Source organism: Didymella exigua, assembly GCF_010094145.1.
Source record: "Didymella exigua CBS 183.55 unplaced genomic scaffold M421scaffold_3, whole genome shotgun sequence".
In the NCBI taxonomy this organism is placed as follows: domain Eukaryota; kingdom Fungi; phylum Ascomycota; class Dothideomycetes; order Pleosporales; family Didymellaceae; genus Didymella; species Didymella exigua.
Genome location: NW_022984777.1, coordinates 724815 through 746350, shown reverse-complemented (window position 1 = coordinate 746350; position 21536 = coordinate 724815). Strand labels below are relative to the sequence as shown.

General features: G+C 53.1%; 12 protein-coding genes across 12 annotated transcripts; 7 read left to right on the top strand and 5 right to left on the bottom strand.

Moving 5' to 3' along the window:
• Positions 1-441: 441 nt before the first annotated feature.
• M421DRAFT_416439 (uncharacterized protein) lies at positions 442-1416 on the top strand (the record flags this gene model as incomplete). Its single annotated transcript, XM_033591072.1, has 2 exons — positions 442-534; positions 590-1416. 2 exons carry the CDS (start codon positions 442-444, stop codon positions 1292-1294), a joined length of 798 nt encoding a protein of 265 aa, XP_033453081.1. The 3' UTR covers positions 1295-1416.
• On the top strand, positions 1412-2319 carry M421DRAFT_250700 (uncharacterized protein). The gene has a single exon (XM_033588602.1). The coding sequence runs from the start codon at positions 1612-1614 to the stop codon at positions 2140-2142; it is 531 nt and encodes a 176-aa protein (XP_033453080.1). The 5' UTR covers positions 1412-1611; the 3' UTR covers positions 2143-2319.
• Positions 2320-4435: 2116 nt separating this feature from the next.
• Positions 4436-6354, top strand: M421DRAFT_416437 (uncharacterized protein). Its single transcript, XM_033591071.1, has 3 exons — positions 4436-4906; positions 4965-5066; positions 5128-6354. Exons 1-3 carry the CDS (start codon positions 4612-4614, stop codon positions 6261-6263), a joined length of 1533 nt encoding a protein of 510 aa, XP_033453079.1. The 5' UTR covers positions 4436-4611; the 3' UTR covers positions 6264-6354.
• A 130-nt stretch (positions 6355-6484) lies between these two features.
• M421DRAFT_416436 (uncharacterized protein) lies at positions 6485-7921 on the top strand. Its single transcript, XM_033591070.1, has 2 exons — positions 6485-7655; positions 7703-7921. The coding sequence occupies exon 1, from the start codon at positions 6516-6518 to the stop codon at positions 7557-7559; it is 1044 nt and encodes a 347-aa protein (XP_033453078.1). The 5' UTR covers positions 6485-6515; the 3' UTR covers positions 7560-7655; positions 7703-7921.
• Positions 7585-8222, bottom strand: M421DRAFT_1413 (uncharacterized protein; the record flags this gene model as incomplete). Its single annotated transcript, XM_033587477.1, has 2 exons — positions 7585-7655; positions 7703-8222. The coding sequence occupies 2 exons, from the start codon at positions 8220-8222 to the stop codon at positions 7585-7587; spliced, it is 591 nt and encodes a 196-aa protein (XP_033453077.1).
• A 228-nt stretch (positions 8223-8450) lies between these two features.
• Positions 8451-9983, top strand: M421DRAFT_250603 (DUF833-domain-containing protein). Its single transcript, XM_033588601.1, has 2 exons — positions 8451-8744; positions 8793-9983. The coding sequence occupies exons 1-2, from the start codon at positions 8679-8681 to the stop codon at positions 9678-9680; spliced, it is 954 nt and encodes a 317-aa protein (XP_033453076.1). The 5' UTR covers positions 8451-8678; the 3' UTR covers positions 9681-9983.
• A 1836-nt stretch (positions 9984-11819) lies between these two features.
• On the bottom strand, positions 11820-12586 carry M421DRAFT_1411 (uncharacterized protein; the record flags this gene model as incomplete). Its single annotated transcript, XM_033587476.1, has 3 exons — positions 11820-12212; positions 12273-12505; positions 12556-12586. The coding sequence occupies 3 exons, from the start codon at positions 12584-12586 to the stop codon at positions 11820-11822; spliced, it is 657 nt and encodes a 218-aa protein (XP_033453075.1).
• M421DRAFT_250574 (uncharacterized protein) lies at positions 12424-13048 on the bottom strand (the record flags this gene model as incomplete). The annotated part of the gene is made up of 1 exon (XM_033588600.1): positions 12424-13048. A coding segment is annotated over one exon (369 nt), but the record flags the coding sequence as incomplete, so codon positions are not given.
• A 426-nt stretch (positions 13049-13474) lies between these two features.
• Positions 13475-14566, top strand: M421DRAFT_89168 (glycoside hydrolase family 43 protein; the record flags this gene model as incomplete). Its single annotated transcript, XM_033597744.1, has 3 exons — positions 13475-13763; positions 13818-13935; positions 13981-14566. The coding sequence occupies 3 exons, from the start codon at positions 13475-13477 to the stop codon at positions 14564-14566; spliced, it is 993 nt and encodes a 330-aa protein (XP_033453073.1).
• M421DRAFT_416434 (uncharacterized protein) lies at positions 14365-16025 on the bottom strand. The gene has a single exon (XM_033591069.1). It carries the CDS (start codon positions 15893-15895, stop codon positions 14687-14689), a length of 1209 nt encoding a protein of 402 aa, XP_033453072.1. The 5' UTR covers positions 15896-16025; the 3' UTR covers positions 14365-14686.
• A 760-nt stretch (positions 16026-16785) lies between these two features.
• M421DRAFT_416433 (uncharacterized protein) lies at positions 16786-18305 on the bottom strand. The gene is made up of 4 exons (XM_033591068.1): positions 18196-18305; positions 18007-18142; positions 17158-17959; positions 16786-17105 (listed from the first exon to the last, which is right to left on the bottom strand). The coding sequence occupies exons 1-4, from the start codon at positions 18283-18285 to the stop codon at positions 16793-16795; spliced, it is 1341 nt and encodes a 446-aa protein (XP_033453071.1). The 5' UTR covers positions 18286-18305; the 3' UTR covers positions 16786-16792.
• Positions 18306-19566: 1261 nt separating this feature from the next.
• M421DRAFT_416432 (FAD-binding domain-containing protein) lies at positions 19567-21491 on the top strand. The gene is made up of 2 exons (XM_033591067.1): positions 19567-19861; positions 19908-21491. The coding sequence occupies exons 1-2, from the start codon at positions 19599-19601 to the stop codon at positions 21346-21348; spliced, it is 1704 nt and encodes a 567-aa protein (XP_033453070.1). The 5' UTR covers positions 19567-19598; the 3' UTR covers positions 21349-21491.
• The last annotated feature ends 45 nt before the right edge of the window (positions 21492-21536 follow it).

The following is a 21536-nucleotide window of genomic DNA, read 5'->3' as shown; positions in this document are numbered from 1 at the left end:
ACTCGCTGCATGACTGATGAAAAGGGGAGGGATATTAGAGGCGCGGATTTGGAAAGACTAATTTTGAGGATACCCTTCTAGAGCAACATTTTTAGCGATTGCATAGAGCATAGCGGGCGATTTACGGAAATTTTCGATTATTTAAGAACGAGAGAGTTCATACCGCACTATTTGCGAGCATTATTGTGCCTGTCATTGCTATCGCGACCTTTGTTGCAGGGACTCTGCTGGTGCAGGTTGACGAGGACGTAACACTTCCTATTTGGGTAGGTGCGGAAAAGTGTCCATCGCAGAGGTGAAAGTGGCAGAAATTCCGCTCACCTGAAGTGTTCCAGCCTCGCAGGGCTGAAAGCGCGCCAAAAGGTTGGACTGACGTCGCTGCCCTACGGAAAGTCCCCGCGTCACACTTCCTGGACTCTCACAACCACCATGGCCGAGGAAATGCATATCAACCCCCAACGCGCGAAGCAACTGACCGAAAATATCGCGAGCATTACATCACGTATCAATGCCGCCAGCAAAAGCAGACAAAATGTAGATCACCCCACAGTCCACACTACTATCTATACCAGCAAACTCACAACCCCAGGTCCGCCTCATAGCCGTCTCGAAGCTGAAGCCCGCCAACGATATCCTCGCCCTGCACCAGCCCCCGAACCCGCTGCAAACCCACTTCGGCGAAAACTACGTCCAGGAACTCCTCGAAAAATCCAAACTCCTCCCTCGCAGCATCCGCTGGCACATGATCGGCGGCCTGCAATCGAACAAATGCAAGCAGCTTGCCGAGCAGATCCCCAATCTCTGGTGTGTCAGTAGCGTCGACAGCGCGAAGAAAGCCAACGAGCTCGAAAAGGGACGGAGAGCGCTCAGAGAGAAGGATGACACGGCTGAGAAGCTGAGGGTCATGGTGCAGATCAACACCAGTGGTGAGGAGGCAAAGTCAGGCGTTGAGCCCAGCGAGGCGACGGAACTGTGCAGGCATGTTATTGAGAAGTGTCCAAATCTTGAGCTGTTTGGGTTGATGACAATTGGGGCTATTGCGAGGAGTAAGGAGACGACGCCGGAAAATGAGAATGAGGATTTTTTTGCGTTGAGGGATACGAGGGATAAGGTCGCACAAGAGCTGGGGTGGGAGAAGGAGAAGCTGGAGCTGAGTATGGGTATGAGTGCGGATTTTGAGGGTGCGATAAGAATGGGGAGTGATGAAGTGAGGGTCGGGAGTGATATCTTTGGGGAGAGGCCCGCGAAAGGGGATGCGAAGATCAAGGAGGATGTCAAGGAAGAGAAGAGCTAGTCTAGGGATGAAATCAACGAACAGATCATCTAAAATGGTATGGTCTTTTCGCGTTCGGCTCGTGTCGTCGTTTCTTGCTAGCTATGGGGTCGCTCCTGCCCAAGTTGCTCCGGCTGCTCTCAGCTTACCTCCCGCTCGCGTCATGCGTGCCACGCAATTCGGTCACCCAGGTAGGGCACTCACAGTCTCGACACCATCTCACCTTTCCAACCCTATCATCCCAAGAATTCCCAGGAGCTGCACAGCGGGCCCCGCCGCCGACATGCCGTAAGCTACGATTACACTTTAGCGTTACTTTCTACTGACCTGACTTAAGCATGCACTTCAACGAGAACGACTACTGCGAGGCGCTGGGGCGGAATGGCCGATTTCTAACGAACATCGACGCCTGGGTTCTTGGAAACCTCCTCGAGGTACCGAAGCTCCAGCATCTTGCCATGTCTCGCATCTACGCACAGCATGTAGATGCAAAGACTCGCCAGCCTCTCAAGATCCATACCATCACCCACGTATGTACGAATACGGAAATTAATTCTCCGCTTTGTCTCTTCCATCTAGTCATACTCACACAAGACTTTGCGCACCCAGACCGTGTCAAGTGGACATTCGAACGATGGGATTTGGCCCTACGCGGTCACCAAGATGCAAAAACGGCCCTGCTCGACAGTTCCGTAACGCACGACATGTATGTGAAGCCAATGGAGACTTACTTTGTTGATACCAACATTGCACATGTGGGCAGGGCCACTCGATCTGCGACAGCCTTCGAAGCAGGATGTCTGAAAGTCGACCTATCGGCTCTGCCTAAGGTCAAATCGGAAATCAAGAAGCAACCCGAGGATGAATGAGTGGGACCACAAACTGAGCAGGTTCATGTATACACGATGTGTTCCGTTCGAAGCGATCACTGAGGCTCAGCGTTCATGTTGCAGCGGAAATAGCCGTCAAACTATTCACAATTATGATTTTTTAGCAGTAAATAATGTCACATATAGCGCAGTGCAAAATATACTTGTCCATACGAGTGTGTTTGAAGACTTCCTGGGTCACAGTATGGTGATAGACTCGCATCGCGGATAGCTATAGTGATGAAAACGAAACATCACAATGCCCGACATCATGCTCCCTTTCATGCGGGTCAGTTTCACGGCCAAGCCGCGACGTGTGTATGCACATTGCTCAAGCACGTTTCGAAATTAGCAGTGCGCCTTCATACATGCACGCACAGTGCTGACTGTCTGTGACTACATAAACCTCCAGCGCGACTAGAAAATAGATAGAGCGCTTGGGTCTGCTCTGGATACAATCGGATTTCGAATTTTGTACTGTGGCCTTCTTGCGTCGTAATTTGTGCTTCTGTGGTGTTGATGCTCTGACTTCCTCCGGACTGTGGAAATGGAGTTGCGTTTTGTAGATTGTAGGTAGCATTGCGGGTTCTGGATTGCGACTTCTTAATACAGCCTCGCTTGGGAACGACCATGGTCACCTGAGACGAACCATGCTACTAAAAGGACCAAGACTAGAGACTTGGCTCCATTGGAAATCGCTCGTCCGTCCCAAGAAGGAATTACAACGCCTGTGAACGATGCCCGTGTGATGAGCGATGGCACGGAGGTTATCGAGCTCGAGAGTAAGTCTGCATCTGCATCTGCGTCTGCGGTGAACGAACACAGTCAGGGATTCCCACATCCTGACAGCCACAAGACGGTATGATAAGCGTAGCTGGCCACTCATTTGCGACACGATCGAACAAACCGTCCGCACGGCTACCCCGAAAATCACACTGTATCTACGTGTGTTCACTACTCAGTTTGGTATTGGCACTTCATTCTTCCAAAACAAGAGTCTGGGTGAGCGACCCGCCTTCATTTAGGCCCTGTACCAGAAACACGAGACAGACTTTTGCACCCCGCAGAACCATACAGACCGATACTACACTATACTGTCAAACATGGAGGTATATCTTGGCGATTACCAGTGCTTAGATATGAGGATACAGTTCGTGCAGCGAGAGAATAAACGCACATATTCTACATCCGAGTACAGGAAAGAGTATGCGTGTGACTAGTACATCCTCGGGAAACGATTTTGCGTCAAGCCCGGCAAGCTCAATGGGATATTACAGCTGGTAATTCACCCACTACCACTGAAGCATCGTGATGGTATGGATCGGCAGGACATGTCGTACCGGATTTTGCACTGGACTCAGGTTCAGAACATCTTCTTCGCGCAGGTGGGCTTTGCCGGAAGGGAGTTGCTGCTTATCAGTGGTGCGTACGGTATGATTGACATACGTGGATGGGTCATGATGCCGCCATGTACGCCTCGGGTAAGGAACTCGACAAGAAGCACTGCGTCGAGGTTCGTCAGGTCGCCGGCACGAGAGCCTAGACGCAGTCAGGCAGTCCTTTGAGAAAGTCAGCATTTTATATCACAATCGCGTAGAAATCTCACCTACATCGCGATTCTAGATTGCTGTCAAGGACGCCCACAATGCTGTTTCTAAAGGCTCCGAGCACCGCAGTTGTTGCTGTCCGTGAAACTGGGGTGCAGCTGTTACCCGCCTCATGAAGAAAGAATCGCAGCCAAAAGCCAAGCCTCCACATCGTGCGCGCTCTCCGCTGCCGCTGCCAAACGAAGACTTCGTCTCACATCTGCTCACGGGCCTCCTCGTGTTGATACCAGCAGGAGAGTATGCGATGCAGCCTCCGCGAGGGGCTCCCATGTCCAGCAGTCGTGCGTCGCAGGACCACCCATCATCTTGTGGCGCATCAGCTGGCGCGCTATAACTGTAGGACCCTCCAATAGAGTGTTGCCTTGCTGTGTCATACGATACTATCAAGAGCGCCACGATATGTACGCGTCCAGTCGACGCGAGATCAATACGAACACCGTGAGAGACAGGTTGCAAAGCAGTCAATGTACGACCGAGGCCATCCTTTCCATTTACTGACTCTACTGCCCGGCTCTAAAGCCCGTCGAGATAAGTAGAGCATTGTCGGTATTGTTCTGGAAGGTGGTGGGACAAATTGAAGTGCAGAAGCGATGGCGCTACCGGTGGAGGATTTACCGTGGGTCGAAGCAACGCCGAGCAAAGCTTGACTGCGATAGGAGTGGAGTCCGCAAGGCTTTGTGACTAACTCGCTCACGGCAACGTCCTATCTGCCACTCAGATTTTACGCCGGGCCTCGCCAGAGACATGACGCGGCGCCGATCTGCCAGGCCCGTTAAAACCCAGCTGCCAGCCGTTATGCATCCGACACTTCTTGTCGGTCACCCTTCCCCGCACCTCTCAGGACCCTCTAGAAGCCAGGCCCATGATGTCTCCAGAGAAAAACGTAGATCACGAGAGTCTGTCGGCCTCTAGCGGCGAGCATGTCGGCCACGCGACTGTCAAGCGCGAGTCGGGGTTCTTGGGTGCGCTGCGCAACTTTGAGGCCAAGATGGACGCGAAATTTGGCATCGAAAGCGATGCCATCACCAGGAAGCTGCCAGAGGACAAGGGTCATGTACCCTGGACTCACCAGCTGAGCATGTTCTTCCTGTGGGCCAGTGGCACGATGAACACCTCCTGCTTTGCTACAGGATTCTTGGGATGGGAGTTTGGCTTGAGTAAGTCGCCTTGAACACGCACGCGCTTGTGCAGTGGTTCAGATCTGACGTCAAGCAGCGCTGCGCCAGTCTATCGTCATCATCATCTTTGCATCCATCCTCGGTGGTGCGCCAACTGGCTTTGCGGCAACATTCGGTGCGCCTACGGGTCTGCGACAGAGTAAGTCCTTGCACGCCCGTCAGGGTCTGGTAAGTGAGTTTGGAGAACTGATCACTCGTAGTCTCCGTCAGCAGATATGCTTTCGGATGGTGGCCCAACAAGGTCATCGCAGCCCTCAACACTATCGTCCAGATTGGTTGGGCGGCCGTTGCTTGCATCACAGGTGGTCTTGCACTGACAGCTGTCGCTGATGGCAAAATCTCGCTCATCGTTGGTATCGTCATCCTGGCAGTAATCGCCACACTGATCTCGTTCGTGGGCCTTAAGGCCATCTTGGTCTATGAGCGCTACGCCTGGTTCATCTTCTTTATCATCTTCATCATCTTCTTCGCAGAGACAGGGAAGTACGCAGACAACTCTCCCACTCCAACAGTCCACGGCACGGACCTCAGCGGTTCGGTTCTCAGTCTCATCGCCATTGTGTACGGTAGTTCAGCGTCCTGGCAAACCATGGCATCGGACTACTACGTGCACTATCCCGTCAACGTCAACCGCTGGAAGGTCTTCCTGATGACCACATTCGGTATCGCGATCCCAACATCCATCGGCATGATGGCAGGCGCAGTCGTCTCCTCGGGCCTCAACAACCGCCCCGACTGGAAAGACACGTACGAGAGCGACGGTCTCGGCTTCCTCATCCAGACCATGCTGTACCCCCGCGGTTTCGCCAAGCTGATCCTCACTCTCCTGGTCCTCTCCGGCATTAACGTGAACGTCATCTCCATCTACAGCGCCGCCATCTCGTGCCAGCAGTTCTCGCGCCCCTTCGCGCGGGTGCCCCGCTTTATCTGGGTGCTCTTCTGCTTTGCTGCGATCCTGGGTCTTGCTATCGGTGGCCGCGAACAGCTGTCTGTTTATCTGCAGAACTTCCTCAGTCTTTTGGGGTACTGGAGCACGCAGTACTTCATCATTTTGTTCAGCGAGCACGTCATCTTCCGCAAGATGAACTTCGATAATTACGACCTGGATGCGTGGAATGACCCGAGCCGACTGCCACTGGGTATTGCTGCGGGCGTTGCGTTTGCGATTGGTATTGCTGCGTGGATCATGGGCATGGTCGAGACCTGGTATGTTGGTCCACTTGGCAAGCTCATCGGTGCGTTCGGTGGTGATATCGCCAATGAGTTCACGTTTGTGATTACAGGATTGATCTATATCCCTGCGAGGTTTCTGGAGAAGAAGATAGTCGGCAGGTAGGCGAGCAGCCAGTAGATCGACGTACGGCGGAAGCCTGAGCTTGTAATATGAATGCACATCCCGTATAACGAATCAAGGACCATTGCTTGACATACATGATCGCCTGTTCTGTATACTGGCATCTGTGTACGTAGACTTGGAGAGCTGACTATGACTCGAGTCATGCTTTGGGGCAAGTGCTCATGACTCGCACCTGCTCGAATCTCGAAGCTTGACACCACATCTTCCGCCAAATACCAAACCACAACAACCATGGACACAGCACAACTGCCACTCGGCCCCCAACCCGACCGTCACAAGCGCTCTGATCGAGAAAGAAGCCACAAATCGCGCCGCTCGCGATCCCCACGCCGCGATGACGACCGACACGGGGACAAAAAGCATCGTTCGCACCGCCTGCACCGCTCGCGTTCCCCACGTGCGAAGTCGGTGAAGCTGCCTTACTCAGCCAAGTCACTGTCCAAGCACGATTTCAATGGATACAAGCCGCTATTCCAGTCGTATTTGGACATACAAAAGCACATTCAGCTCGACGAACTGGACGAGCGGGAAGCGCGCGGGCGGTGGAAGAGCTTCGTGTCGAAATGGAACCACGGAGATCTAGCGCGCAGCTGGTACGATCCCTCGATGCTCAAGACTGCACAGGACACAGTAGAAGCGTATCGTGCGCGCTCAAGGTCACCAAGACCAGGCCAGCGTGAGTCGCCGGCGTATGAACAGCGCGCAGCCGACCCAGCACAGAGACCGGGCAATCCGAAGTCCGACGATAGCGACGACGAGTTCGGGCCTGCGCCGCCTACACACCTAACCCACCAGGGTCACGGACCCACGATCCCGCGCTTCGACGACCTGACGCACCGCAACGAGCTGCGCGACGAAGAGAACGCGCGCAATCGCTCAACACATGCAGACGACGTGCGCTACGAGCGCAAAGCTGAGCGCAAGACACAGAAAGAACGCATGGAGGAGCTCGCACCGCGCGCCGACCCCGGTTCTCGCGAGCGCCAACTCGAGAAGAAGCGTGAGACGACGAGCACGTTGCAGTCTTTTCGCGACGCTAAGGAGGGCGGGGACGTGGAGATGGGAGAGAGCGAGCTCATGGGCGATGATGGTATCGAGGGGTACAAGGCCAAGATGAAGGCGGGTGAGCGCGTGAAGAATGAGCGTGAGGTCCGCCGGGAGGAGATCGCGCGGGCGAGGGCGGCGGAACGTGAGGAGGCGTTGAGCGCAAGGAGGGCGAAGGAGGCGCAGACGATGGATTTCTTGAAGCAGATTGCCAAGGAGCGCTTTGGGTGAGTTGTCGTGAGGTGGAGGCACGAGCCTACTCGTCGTCCAGTATCGAGTTTGCCAAAGGGCCGAAGAAAGGTACTTCGTATCGATCGAGTGTCGCTGCTGCTAAATATTAGCCCTGTCACCCCTCGATGCACCGCTCAGCTTACCGTCCAAGTACGCCCTCCAAGTCAACCACCCAATCAACCCCACATCCCCAACCACCATCAGCCAACTAATGAAGCTCGACCAACTGAAGATGACGTGCACCACGAAGATGAAAGCAAACAGCAGACTACTCTGCCACGCATGGAACCTCACATAATCACTCTGATGTTCCATGACCAGCAGCAACACTCCTCCCGCTGGCGGCAAGAGCAAGTACGCCAGACACGCTTCATAGTCCATGCGCAGTCCCAGACTCGTGGTGAACATGTTGACATCTTCCCGCGCAGCACCGAAGCCAAGTGGCTGCGATGACGCAGGCGTACTCCATGCTGCATGCTCGATGTCTGGAGAGTCGTCGCCGGCGCCGAAGTAATCGTGTTGTTCGTAGGCGCGCGTTGTGGGCGAGGTGATGGAGGAGATGTTACGGGTGCGGTCGACCGAGGTACGCGGAGATGCGATGGGAGGGGAAAGCGCGCGCTGCGTCTCGGGGATATCTTGGTAGGGCGCGAAGTTGGCTGCCATTCTGACTTGTGCTTGTCTGGTGCGGTGTTGAGAGACAAGTGATTCCGTACGTGAGGCTATCGGGCTGGCGGTGACGCGTGCGTGCAGGGATCAAGCTCGAGGGGGTCTGCTGCGGGTTGCCGCATGTGAAGAACACCGCGTGCGTGATGGAGAACGATGACATAAGGCCATGTAAGTTACCGAGGACCCGAGGCCCAAGACATTCTTCCGTCGCCAGCCTTTAGGCCTCGTTGAGTCGTTTCTCCTCACGCGGCTGAATATGCATGATTCCACCTCACCCCACATGGCGCAGCGTGTTCGAATCCGGGGAGACTGGAGACACGTATATAGTGTCGTTGTTGGCAGCCACACCGCCCGCGTCAAATCTGCATGATATTGTCAACCTGAATCGAACATAACCTCTTGTAATATCTCCCTGACTGTCAAGACCATCGATAGAAACTCCAGACATTGACTATGTGTATCGCCATCCTCACCACCGCGCATCCCGACTATCCATTCATCCTGCTGAACAACCGCGATGTAGGCTGTCCGTTGTCAAGAGTTTGGTGTCAGCGCTGATGACGATAGGAATACCTCCACCGTCCAACTGCTGAAGCAACATGGTGGCCATCGCCCGACTCTCAGGTCCTAGGAGGGTATGACCTGCACCGCCCAGCCCACGGCACCTGGCTCGGTATGACCCGTCAAGGCCGCATCGCAGTGCTCACCAACTACCGCGAGGAGAACCAGGCCATCATCCAAGGCGCACGGAGTCGAGGATTAATTCCAAATGCTTGGTTGAAGAGCAAGCCGAACTCGAATCAGACGTCAAGTGACTTTGCGCGCCAGATGATTGAAGAGGATGGTGTTCAGGGCGTTGGAGGGTTCTCGTTGTGCTACGGATTTGTGCAGGATGTTGCAAAGGGTGAGGGGCTGGTGATTGTCAGTAATCGCACGCCGGATGTGGATGGTGTGGTTCACATACTACGCAAGAAGGACGAGACGACTGCGCTCAGCAATGCGGCGTATGGCGACACAACATGGCCGAAGGTCAACAATGGCGAGAAGTGGACCGAAGAGGCAATCAAGGCGTCGGTTGCTGCGCATGAGACGCGCGACCAGCTTGTCGAGCGCTTGCTGGGCGTGCTCTCCGTCGACACTATGGCGAGACAGAAAGAAAACGAGGAATGGGACATGTATCTCACGCAGTTGCGGCACAGTGTGTTCATCTCTGCGATCGGGCGAGACCACCTAGAGCTACATAAGATGCCGAGCCACGAGGTTGGAGACGTGGTCAAGAACAAGGCGCCAGATGCAACGAGTGGGTGCTATGGCACCGAGAAGCAGGCGGTGATTCTTGTTGACAAACAGGGAAAGGCGTTCTACCTGGAACGCACGCTCTTCGATAGCGATGCCCAGCCTGTGGCTAGGGGCGAAGGTGACCGCACTTTTGAGTTCCAGATTGAGGGCTGGTGAAGAGTAGCACCAACTGCAGCGAGCACTGCGCGAGACTTTAGCATCATCGGAACAGAAGAACACGGTAGAAGTGTTACCTCACCCATTTAATGTTCTTGACACGAGGTTGGTGACTGACTCACGGTGGGCGAGCGGCGGAGAACATAGACGGTATGCCCACAGTCGACAAGACTGATACTGTAGGGTTTGGTCAATATATATGAGCCATCTGAGCGAGGTGTGGGTGTTAAAGCTGTGATTTCGAATGTTGGTCGATGGCAAACAACGAGCGCGGAAGGAAGACATGACTGCCTCCAAATAAACGCACCTGCCGTCACAATTATCTATGGCAGGCGAGATCGAGCATTGGTACTCTCAAATTTTCATTACCGCACGCTAAAGCTTTGCAGGACCTTGTCATCTTGATGACACCGATACAGCTCTACCTGCGCAGTGCGACCTTTAGTAACGACAAGTTCAGTGATGTTGCAGAACATCATGTGCGCGAACTTTTGTTTCGCAGTGAGCTCGATTAGACCTTTTGGGGCGTACTAGACCGCGTCTTCCAGACATCCAGACTTTGAGAGGGTACGTATGGCGTTACTCTACATCGGGGCTGTGACTGACTGAAAACAGTAAGGAAGTTCTGCTGGTGCCGCCAACATGACAGTAACACAGACCGCGGAAGCAATCACTCGAGCACTACCAGAGCTCCAAATAGTGTTTATGCCTGATATCGTGGCATCATCGTCGTCAGCTGTTGAGCGGGAAGTCACCTTTGCTCTTGCTCGGCGCTCACGACACTCACCGAGCGCAGCTATGCAAGGACGTCCGCATAACGCGGTAGCAGGACACGTAGAACGCAAATCGACACTCCAGCTCTCACAAATACATCGAATTCAAGGCTTTCCTCCATATTGTCATTACTAGATCAGCTAGTTGGGGTTCGTTCTTGTACGAACCTCTCAAGAGCTTCCCAATGCTGCACCAGTATCTCACCCGGAAATCAAAGCAAGAGCACCTAACAAACTCAGAGAGCCGATAATACTATAAGCCCATCATTGAACACTTTTCGGCCTGCTTGACAAGTATTATTGCTTAGACCAGTTTTTTTGTTCCGCAGAGATACACGCCTGCAAATTCCCATGGTATCATAGGCGAATTGAACACGCTTGTGGTAGCTGTATCGGGTAACGAAGCCCGTGTATTGAATTTGTCCAAACACATCCGTAACGAAGTATCAAATTGATTGTACACTGATTGCCTAGAAAGCTCCGGGGCGACAATGTAGCAGAGCATTCTTTCTGCTTCGTCCAAGAGGAACCAAAGAGCTCATGCAAGGGGGCTTGACTTTTTAGCATCTGCATTACTGGTCCTACCAAGTCTTCTGGGAGATACAAAGTCAGTGTCAGCCGAAGGATAGTCCAGCCGGCTCAAATCATGTCAAGAGGCCCTCGGGAGGTGAAGAAAACGGGATTGATGTCTTGGTCCAAGTCATAGTCTTCCTAAAAACTCAAACCCGATAATAAACGCTTTGGACTAATTCTTCCAGCACAGGGTAGTCCTCAACGAGGGTTGTCAAAACTTTGCGCCCGCCCCACATGGTCGCCACACGCATCTCGCCAACCTCACAGCACCAACGCCACGACCACGCTGTTTCCAAAAATCAGATTGCCAACTATATGTAAATACCGTAGCGTGGCGCCTCCATCAAATTACTAAGCAACTACGGTTCTATAGTGTGAGGCACCTCCCTGATCAACTCAATCCAGATAACTAATCCCTTCTAGGTAGCGGTTATCACTCCGGATTCTGATCACCTCAGTATCTTCCGGCAACCCCGGTTCGATTCCGGGTAGGACCTTCTCTTTCGTTGCCTTGATGTCTAATAGGACTGGCGACGTGAATGTTTTTGGCTCCGCTACGACTGCGACAGCGGTCCCGTTGTGGGGTGCGCACACTGCCATGTCAACTCCATCGACTCAATGTGGGAGACATTTGGGTAGTGACGATACAGTTTCTTGTACATGAAAGGTAACTACCTCGTAAAATAAGAGCTTATGGCAAAGCTGCAAGCCTCTCCGGTGCTGTTGTTCCTGGCGTAGGTGGTGTAGTTTCCACCCGCAAGCAGGCCGTTCGGTACAGGCATCCAGGCTCCAGTTACGGTGTCGAGCGTGAGTGTACCGTTGACATCAGCAACCTCGCCCGATTGATCCGCGCTCTTGAGATTCCCGAGGTGACACTGCCGCCCGCAATTGATCCTTCAAGGTGGTTCGCACGCATCTTGACAGTGAAGTTGGCGAGAGGGATATCGTAAGAGTTGCGAGTGCGCACAGTCGGTGCACCATAGTATTCGGCAAGCGCTTCTTTGGCGTTGAGATAGAGAGTGAGGTAGCTGCGGAAATAGCTCTCGTTCCACATGAGCTCGGAATTGACGGGGACTAGCTTCTGTGCCTGGACATCAGTGGTGGCAATGTTACCACTGAAACCGGACGACGATACGGCAGTTACTGCGAGATCAGCGCCAATTACTCCCTCTCCGGTGGTCTGGTTCTATGCGGCTATGTCGACACCGTTATTAAGGGATGTGTAGGGTGCGGACCCGTGGTCGACCCAGAGCAGGTCAAGGCCCCAGTTGGCGTATGAACCACCGGCAAGCATGATGGTGTTGTCGATCTGGTTGCCGTATAGGTGCTGGTAGGTCCTGTTCCTGTTCGATGTGTGGCTAGCCCACTGCTCGACGTTGTAGGGCTCTTCCTCAGAACCAAACCATGAGGAGATGTTAACTCTCGAGAAGATGGTCTGGTTGCTGATAGCACGCCATGTGGCACCTTTCTCCTTACTTTCTGACAGAGTGCGGTACAATCAATTTTCCTGGTTTGAGGCCGTCAAAGACCTTCCTGCATTGTCCCTAATGGAGGTGACATAGTTGGTAGTCTATTTTGGTCCACAATCGAACGGTCATAGTTTCGTGTGTTAAGGACAATTAAGTCAGACAACTTTCCCATCTAAAATTTCCTTCATATATGCAGATCGTCATTCAGGTTGACCTGGCGAATTGGCATACACTCGAAGTAGGCGCGAACAGCGTCCATCTTGCGCTGGTCAACAGAAACACCACCGATGCGGAAGAAGGAGCTCTCGGTGTTGTTGACGACTGATGAATCGTCACGACAGCCGTTGTTGCTGACTTCGTGGTCGTCCCAGGTAGTAATCCAGGCAGACTTCTGGTGCGCAAGTGACAGATCAAGATCGATTCGGGACTGAGCAATTCTGGCGCGGTAGTTGTCTAAGTCTGGTGTGTAAGAGTAGATTGGAGAGATCGCCGCGGCGAAGACAACCGCGCCGAGGAACAGCCTGCAGGTCTGCACCCCCCCCTCAAGCTTGACACATCTCACCAAGACGTCCCTTACCTATTCCAGACTGCGACCCTGGAAAACAATGTGAGCTCTCCGAAGATGCTTCCAGTACTTTGTAAAGTCACAACTGTTACTCGAGTGACGTCTTCCAGAGGGGATGTCGCGTTCTCGGTGATTTGACCGATCAATGTACGTCACTTTATCTACGGCCGCCGGCAGATACAAAGTATTGGTTCTCAAGGTAGTGCTGCCGACCCCGGACTCGAACCAGAGCAAGTTAGCTCGCCTGATCATGCGGGGAGGAATATCAGGGATCGTCAAATTGTACAATGTCCGACATGAAGATTTTCCGTCTTGTCGGAAATCTGCGCGAACCTCGGTGCAGGAATCAGGTACGTGTATAAAGCTCAGCGACAGTGCCTTGAGGGATACACGTCCTCTCAAGAGTAATTTAGCATGCGTTTCACCTCATATTCCTTGGCCGCTGCCACGGCACTGCTATCCTTTGGCTCTGCAAGCCCTGTCGAGAAGCGTCAAAGCGCATATGCTGGTTACCTCATCTCAACGTTCTCAGATGCGAACCCCACCGTTCAGTGGTATCTCTCGAATAACAACTCTCCCACAAGTTTTACCAAGATGAATGATGGCAACCCTGTCTTGACATCGACTGTTGGTACAAAAGCTGTGCGTGATGTGTACCTGACATCAAATGGTGCCCGTAATCAATTCTACTTGATCGCAACTGGTGAGCAGAATTGATATCCCTCGCTGGTAGATATGTGACTGACGACTCTTACAGACCTTGACATTAATGCAGCTGGCTTCTCGTGGGATGAAGCAACACGTCGTGGCAGCCGCGGAATAGTCGTCTGGAGCTCCAGCAACCTTATCGACTGGTCTGCTGCGTCTTTGAACACGTGAGTAGACCGTTTTGGCACGAAGAAATAACTGACATCGTCAAGTGTTGAAGATGAAACCGCAGGCATGGTCTGGGCGCCGTCAGCCGTGTGGGACGATGAATCACAGCAGTTCTACATCTTCTGGGCATCACGGTTCTACGATGCCGCCGACACAGCGCACAACGGTGCTGCAGGGCTGGATCGTATCCGATATTCATCCACCAGAGATTTCAAGACTTTCACCCCACCCGCAGACTACATTGCCGATGGTACACCAGTAATCGACCAAGAATTCCAGTACTTAAATCAGCCTGGCCACTTCACTCGATTCATCAAGAACGAGACAGTTAACCAGATCTACCAAGAGAACACGACTGGCGGTCTCTTCGGTTCTTGGGAGCGGGTACCTGGCTATGTGACAGGGGGCTCACCTTGGGAGGGCACAGCATCGTATGCTGACAACAAGGTGGCCGGAAAGTACCACATCTTCCTTGACAATTACACCGAATACGTGCCATTTGAGTCAACAGATCTGACGACATGGACTGCATCGAGCAGAGACGGTTTCCCTACAGGTCTGAAGCATGGTTCTGTGACGCAAATCACGCAAGCCGAGCTGGATGCTATCGAGGCAAAGTATCCAGCATGATAATCTGGCATGCAGGAGCTGATTGTTAGAGTAGATGTCCTGCAATAAAAGCATGCTGCCTCCATCCAGATTGTCCTGATACCTGTTACTGATAGTACCCTTTGTTCCTTCGTAACTGCGCTACCGCGTAGATGTCTTCTGCCGTGCTTTGCTCCTCCCCAGACTCGCTCCTCCATCGCCCCAAAGCGATCGTTCTCGGTCGTTTTCGCACTTGCAAATTCTTCTGCTTCGTTTCAAAGCTCCTTGCTGTTCTGACTCAATCTGACGACAGTCTTCGCAGCAGACTGTGCATCTTTGCTGCTCACATGGCTCGCAAACAACGAGCACCAAGTGGCAACCAGGTATTTCGCATTTGCCGAGTCGAGATTCTGGTTTGTTGCAGGTGTGACATGTCGAGACTGCCTGTTGAGCTCCAATTGCCCCCCGTGCGTCAAACACATAGTTTGTACCCTTGAAGAAGCTGTCCTCCGGCATCTTCCTCCCAGCTGCGATCTCTCCTTGCATCCAAGCTTGATAGGCAACAATGCCGCCATGAAGTGTGTACACTGGCCCGTTGCTGCCCCCTTCCTCATTTGACAAAGCCTCCTGCATCCAGCGCGCACCCTTCTCGCACCGAATGCCACCGGTGCAGTATGTCGCTACTCCGTGCGGTTTCTTGTACTTATCATCGCCCAGGACATGTTTCACAACGTACCCAGGCCACTGACTGAATCTCCGCACCGCGGGTCTCATCGCTACGGTTCCATCTCCAGTGACGAAGTAGCCAATGCGGCTCTCGTAGTGGTTGCGCACATCGATTAGCGGTATGTCGCCTTTCTTGAGTAAGTCATGGAACGCTGCAGGTGGTAGAGAAATGATATTGGCCCATGACGAGGGCGCGTAGTTGGTCACACCCAATGGGGTGATCTCAGCCGTCACCTTGACATTTGCCCCTCCGTTGAACGCACATGCGCAGCCTAGCGTAGGCTTGAAGTACGAATCGCGCGCTAAGGGTGTCGATAGATCGATGCCGGCGAATGACCAGTGTGTGCAGCACGCCTGAATGTATCTCTCAATCGCAAGTTGAGTGCCACCAAGGGTGATGTTGAACCCTTCTATGGCAATGCGAAATTTCCCACTTATTTTAAGGTCGGAAGCAAGCCACCTATGGTACTCTGCTAGAGCGTATGGGTCTTGACTGTGAGCTGCGTGCTCAAGAGGCAAGGCTGGTGTGTTGGCCCAGTAGCGGTAGAATAGCAAGACGTATCCACCTTCGGTCTGTGCTGGACAAGTGCACGTGTAGGTGACTGGGTCCGAGTTGTCTTGATGCGTGGCGGTTGAAAGGGGCATCGTGCCGCAGGAAGAACGCGAATCAATAGAATTCGTGGTGTGGACTCGAAGCCGAGAATTTCCCAGGTGCGGTTCAAGCGCGCACGACGCCGATCCTTATTATTCTGAATCGGGCAGCGGGACCTGCCACAGATCACCTTTGATCTGCAGTTACGAAGCACCCTCCACGAAGACGGGTGGAGCTGAACGACACGTGAAGTAGTCGCCGTGATTTGGCCGGGTACCAGTCGATCACTCACGTTTTACGAGGGGTGGAAATTTCCGCCACAGATTGCTTGTCCATCACCGCTCACCAGTTTCATCAACTTTACTAACTTCATGTCGAATGTATCGATGTACGGCACATGCATGCAGCACGCGCTTGCGGCATGTCACTTCGTACGAGCCCCTGATTTCGCGGCGCACGCCGAGAGGTTGTTCAGAGTGACAGCTTCGCTTAGAGCGGCGCGGACACGAGTCGCGCGCGGTAGGTTTAATGTAGTTCGGAGGGCTGGCCGTCGAAGCCTTTGACGACTAAGGACAGGATGCAGAATGGTTGAGTGAACATGGGAAAGGGGAATCGATTTGTGGGAACGGTGGGCTTGGGCCTGACAAGAATAACTTTATAGTTTGGAGTGGATATGACATAACCCACTGAGCATGCGGAAAGAATGTGACGAACAGGTGGTGATAGATCACGAAAGATTGTATGTCATTAGACTAGATTTAGAATATGTCGACGAAGTGAACTATGTACATGTCATAGAAGCCAAGATCACTGGAGCAGATCACGGGCATGTCGTTAGAGCTGAGTCATTAGAGTTGGGGCAATCACGAGTGAAGAGTGAGGGATGGCACTGACATACGGGAGAGTTCAATGCAATGACAACGAGATTCAAATTTAGCATGGGTATAGATCTAAATTCGGGTTTCAGTGGCCCTCTTCTCCTCGTGGCTTACCAAGCTAGCCTCATCTGTGTCGCTCTTACTGTGTTGCACTGTGTAGCTGGTCTTGACTGTGATGCCATCTCCCTGACCGAACACTCCGCTCCTCGGGCTTGAGATCGCAGTGTCATTGTGAAGAGACCGTTTGTTCTGGCTCGCGCCTCCGACATTCTTCAGCTCATTTCCGCTGCCGTAGTTGTAGTAGTTATTTCTGGATCGAGCTGAAGAGCCACCGAGGATGGGGAACAGCTTGACAAGGAGCAAACGAAGAGTAGGAAGGCAGGCGCTAGAATTAATATCAGATCAAGTTCTGCAGAATAGAGTATTGACGGACTTACCACATGATACCGACACATATCTCGATTGTACTCCAGACCGAGACATTGTAGAATTCCCAACTTGCGTTCGAAGTCTGCGCAAACTGGACCAGAGACTGTAGTCGAAGTATACTGACGATGGTCACAAATGTTCCAAGGCAGAACATGAGTGCAACAGCAACCTTCTTCTTCCAGTGTAGTTTTAGTCCCCATAGCTGCCAAAGAGGTATGCCGAGGATCCAGAAGTCCAGCGCAATGCTGATAGCTGCATTGGAGGCAGCAATGGCATTGGAGTCCAGGCAGGTGCCGTTGTGCATCCCATCCCACTTTGTCCAAAAGTAGTGAATGGGCTGGCACTGGAAGATAGCAGTGATGATAAACGCAATGCCCCACAGGAGCACGAACACTACGGTGGCCCACAGCAGTCGCTGCACCTCCTTACTTGGAAAAACGCGAATATAGAAGAAGATGAGTGTCAACTTTAGCAGCGTGACTTGAGTGAAGTAGAGCGTGGCCATGACGTAGAACCACTTCAACATCTCAGTGATTTCCTGAGGTGTGAGCGCCCACATATCTTGACCAAGACCATTCTTGACAGTACCGTATACGGTAATGATCACGCTCGGAGTTGCGGCGATGAGTGTAGCGAGTACACACCAATCGTCGTAGCCAATGTCCATGCGCGACACTGTTGCCTTGAAAAAGAAGCGAATCCCGACGAAGACCGCGGCAATGATGCTCATTGTGTTGGATAGAACGACATAGTCGTGGCCATGGTTGCGAACTGGGACACCACAGCTAGTGAGACTGATGTTACGGGTCACTGATACTTGTCAGCGTGAGTTCTATGTGCTTTTGTACGTAACATACCCAAAGACTCAGGAATAGTGCAAGTTGTAGCAACGCATGCTGAGACATTGCCCTGGAAGATGGTATTTGTACAAATGCAAGCTTTGTCAGTGGGCGTGCAGGTGTCTGTTCCAAACGCGCTCTTGAGGCACAGTTGCTGGGTTCTGTCAGCGCGAGATGAGGTAGGGTTTACCAAAGTGCCGGACTCACAGCGCATGCTGGCATAACCTGAGACTGTGCCAAGGTCGTTACACACAGCCCCAGAAGTAGAATCAACAATGCGTGGATGTGAGTCTTCATGGTGAAAGCTCAGCTTCCAAAGAGAAATTCCCTGTTGAATAATGAAGGCTGCGCAATGTGGGAAAACGACTGTTGATCAGTGCAGGCCAGATTGTGTCACACCATAGATAACAAAGAGTATGATATGCACAGGGATCAATCATGTAGTATTTACTAGAGCATCGTGTACGATTCAGCCTACCTCGTGCTATTACCGTACAACTACCGTGGGTCTATGTTTGGGTAGACTGCCCGAGTAACACTGCCAAGACGTTTCGATAGTGCAGAAGGTCGCTCGGCGCAAGTGTCCGCGCTCCACATGTCACTCGGTACCATGGCCGCGCGAGGGAATCCATCGCATGTCATCAAACAGCGGCGCGGTCGTTGAGAACTTTTGTCGTGAAGCCTCGGCGAAGAGTGTGGGGAGACCGCTCGCTACCGTAGGTAGGGATGCCGCCTGCCGAAGGCCTCCCGTTCGGCGTTGTTGCGGCGCAAACAGTCAGATCAACCCGACATGTTGGGACCCTGCGATTGTACATGTACGACTGCATTCGTCAGATCGAGTAGGTATGCAACAAGGTCAGCGATTGCGCAACGATGGACTCCCACGTGGGTGGGTCAGTGCAATGGAATGTTAATGCAAGAATCTCCGCAGTACATGTTATCTCGCTTCGCACCTCCTTCATCAGGCATCCGCCCATCCTTCGAGAGCAGCGCACTGCGGTCCAGGAGAGCATGCTCCACCGGTTCATGACACGCGGACACGGGCATGCTGCCGCTAGCTGTCAATCCCGTCTTTTCAGGGCCACGAAACGGCCACTGCCCGTGGAGGATTTTCTACCCAACCTTAATTCAGGGCTTTAGATTTCCTATTGGCTCTCCTGTAAGGCACCCCTATCCACTCGCCTTCGACGCGGCTGCGAGGACCCTGCGCTACCGGTCATATTACTGAAGGAAGATTCGACCAGCCTTCGTCGGCAGCTTCCCTGCAAGGAGTCCTTGTTCTCGGCCAACGATTGCCGAATGTACGTTGACGGCAGAAAAATCGCAGGGCGATTTTGGATGTAACGCCATCCAAGTGGACCTTCACCGGCGCTGCATTCTGTAAGCGGAAGCAACTCCTCGAAAGACCTTCGAAGCGTTCCATGCGAATGGGACCAAATGCTCTGCTCCGAGATGGAGAAATAGCATTGCAGTAGTTAGTGGCGAGGTCGTGAGAACGAGAGAGGGGACATTTACTGACTATAAATGAGAGCTTGAGTCTGCCTTCTTGGTATAGATATCATCACCACCGGCTAAATCCCCACCTGAATTCAATTTAGTGTCGCCGCAAGATGCAGCTTCTACACATTGCAAAGCTCATCTGGGCCCTGCTTCTCGCGAAGCTCATCGGCGCTCAAGACTCGAGCGACAAGAAGTGCCATGTCCTGCCGGGAGATGCTGCTTGGCCAAACGCAGATGCTTGGTCGACACTGAACAATACTGTCAACGGCAAGCTGGTCAAGACTGTCCCTATCGGCTCCCCATGCCACGATCCCAATTACGATGAGACCGCCTGCAGCGCATTGAAGGCACAATGGAACAACCCTCTTACACAGTGAGTTTCCTGGGTAGATTCAGTCTACAAAGCCTAACAATGGCAGCACCTCGTCTGGCCACTCCATCATGCAAGCCTACTTTGCCACCCAGGAGTGCGATCCCTTTGGCGACCGTGCTAAGCCTTGCACGCTCGGCAACTACGTCGCATACTCCGTGAAGGCTACCGAGGCTTGGGATATCGTCGCTGCTCTCGAATTTGCTAAGGCTGAGAACATCCGTGTTCTTGCCCGCAACACTGGTCACGATTTCTTGGGGAGGTCCACTGGCGCTGGAGCTCTTGCTGTCTGGACCCAAGGCCTCAAGAATATCACCTTCGGTCAATGGTCTGACAAGTACTATACTGGTTCCTCGGTCACCGTTGGTGCTGGTGTCCTTGGCTATGAGCTTGTCGAGGCTGCGGGCAAGCAGGGCATGACTGTCATATCTGGAGAGTGTGCTACTGTTGGTCTTGCTGGTTTCACTCAAGGTGGTGGTCACTCCATCCTCAGCAGTGAGTTCGGTCTTGCTGCTGACCAAGTCCTCTCCTACGAAGTCGTCACAGCTGGTGGTGACGTTCTGATTGCCTCGCCCACTGAGAACTCTGACCTGTACTGGGCATTGTCTGGTGGCGGTGGCGGAACATACGGCATCATCACCTCCATCACCCTCAAAGCTCACGAGTCGAAGACCGTTGGTGGTGCTGCTATGCAGCTCCTCGCCTCCTCCACTACTACCGAGAACTACGCTGCTCTTACTGCCAAGTTCGTCGAGCTTCTCCCTGCGATGATCGATGCCGGCGCCATGGTCATCTTCCTGATCAGTACCCAGTATATCGTCATTAAGCCCCTCACTCTCTGGGACTCCACTGAGGCCAAAGCCAGGGAAGTCCTCAAGCCTTTCTCCGACTACCTCGTCTCCCTCGGCATCACACCCCCTATCGCCTACACCGAGCTCGCATACCGCGACCACTACGAGCGCTACCTCGGTCCTCTCCCCCAGGGTAGCTTCGAGGTCAGCCGCTACCAGTTCGGCGGCCGTCTTATCCCCCGGGACGTCGTCGAGAATAACGCTGCCGAGCTGAACGAGGTCCTCGCCGAGCTCACAAAGGAGGGCGTCCTCCTCGCCGGCTCTTCCGCCGACTACTCTAAGCGCGCCAACACCCCCGAAAACTCGGTACTGCCCGCGTGGCGCGGCGCCATTACCCAGCTCCAGCTGATCACCAACTGGAACAGCACCGCACCCTGGACCGACATGGAGGCTGCCCAGAAGAAGATGACCGAGGTCCTGATGCCCAAGATCGAGGCCGTCACGCCGGGCAGTGGCTCGTACATGAGCGAGGCCGACTTCCAGCAGCCCAACTGGCAGACCACTTTCTACGGCAGCAATTACGCCAAGCTGAAGACAATCAAGGACAAGTATGATCCTGAGCATGTCTTCTACAACCTCAAGAGTGTCGGTAGCGACGCGTGGACAGTGGCCAAGGACGGCAGGATGTGCCGTGCTTAGATGACGCTGAAAGGCAGAGCAAAATAGCTCTCAGGTAGACTTGCATTGCATAGTGGCGTGCGGCCTTGGGTTAAGATCATGTTTCAGTTCTTGTAAATATCTTACCGCATAGTGTGGTGTAATCTGACGAATTTGAACGCAAATCCTTTTCCGAGGTCCACTGACTGCCTTGCCATCGAACCAGCTGG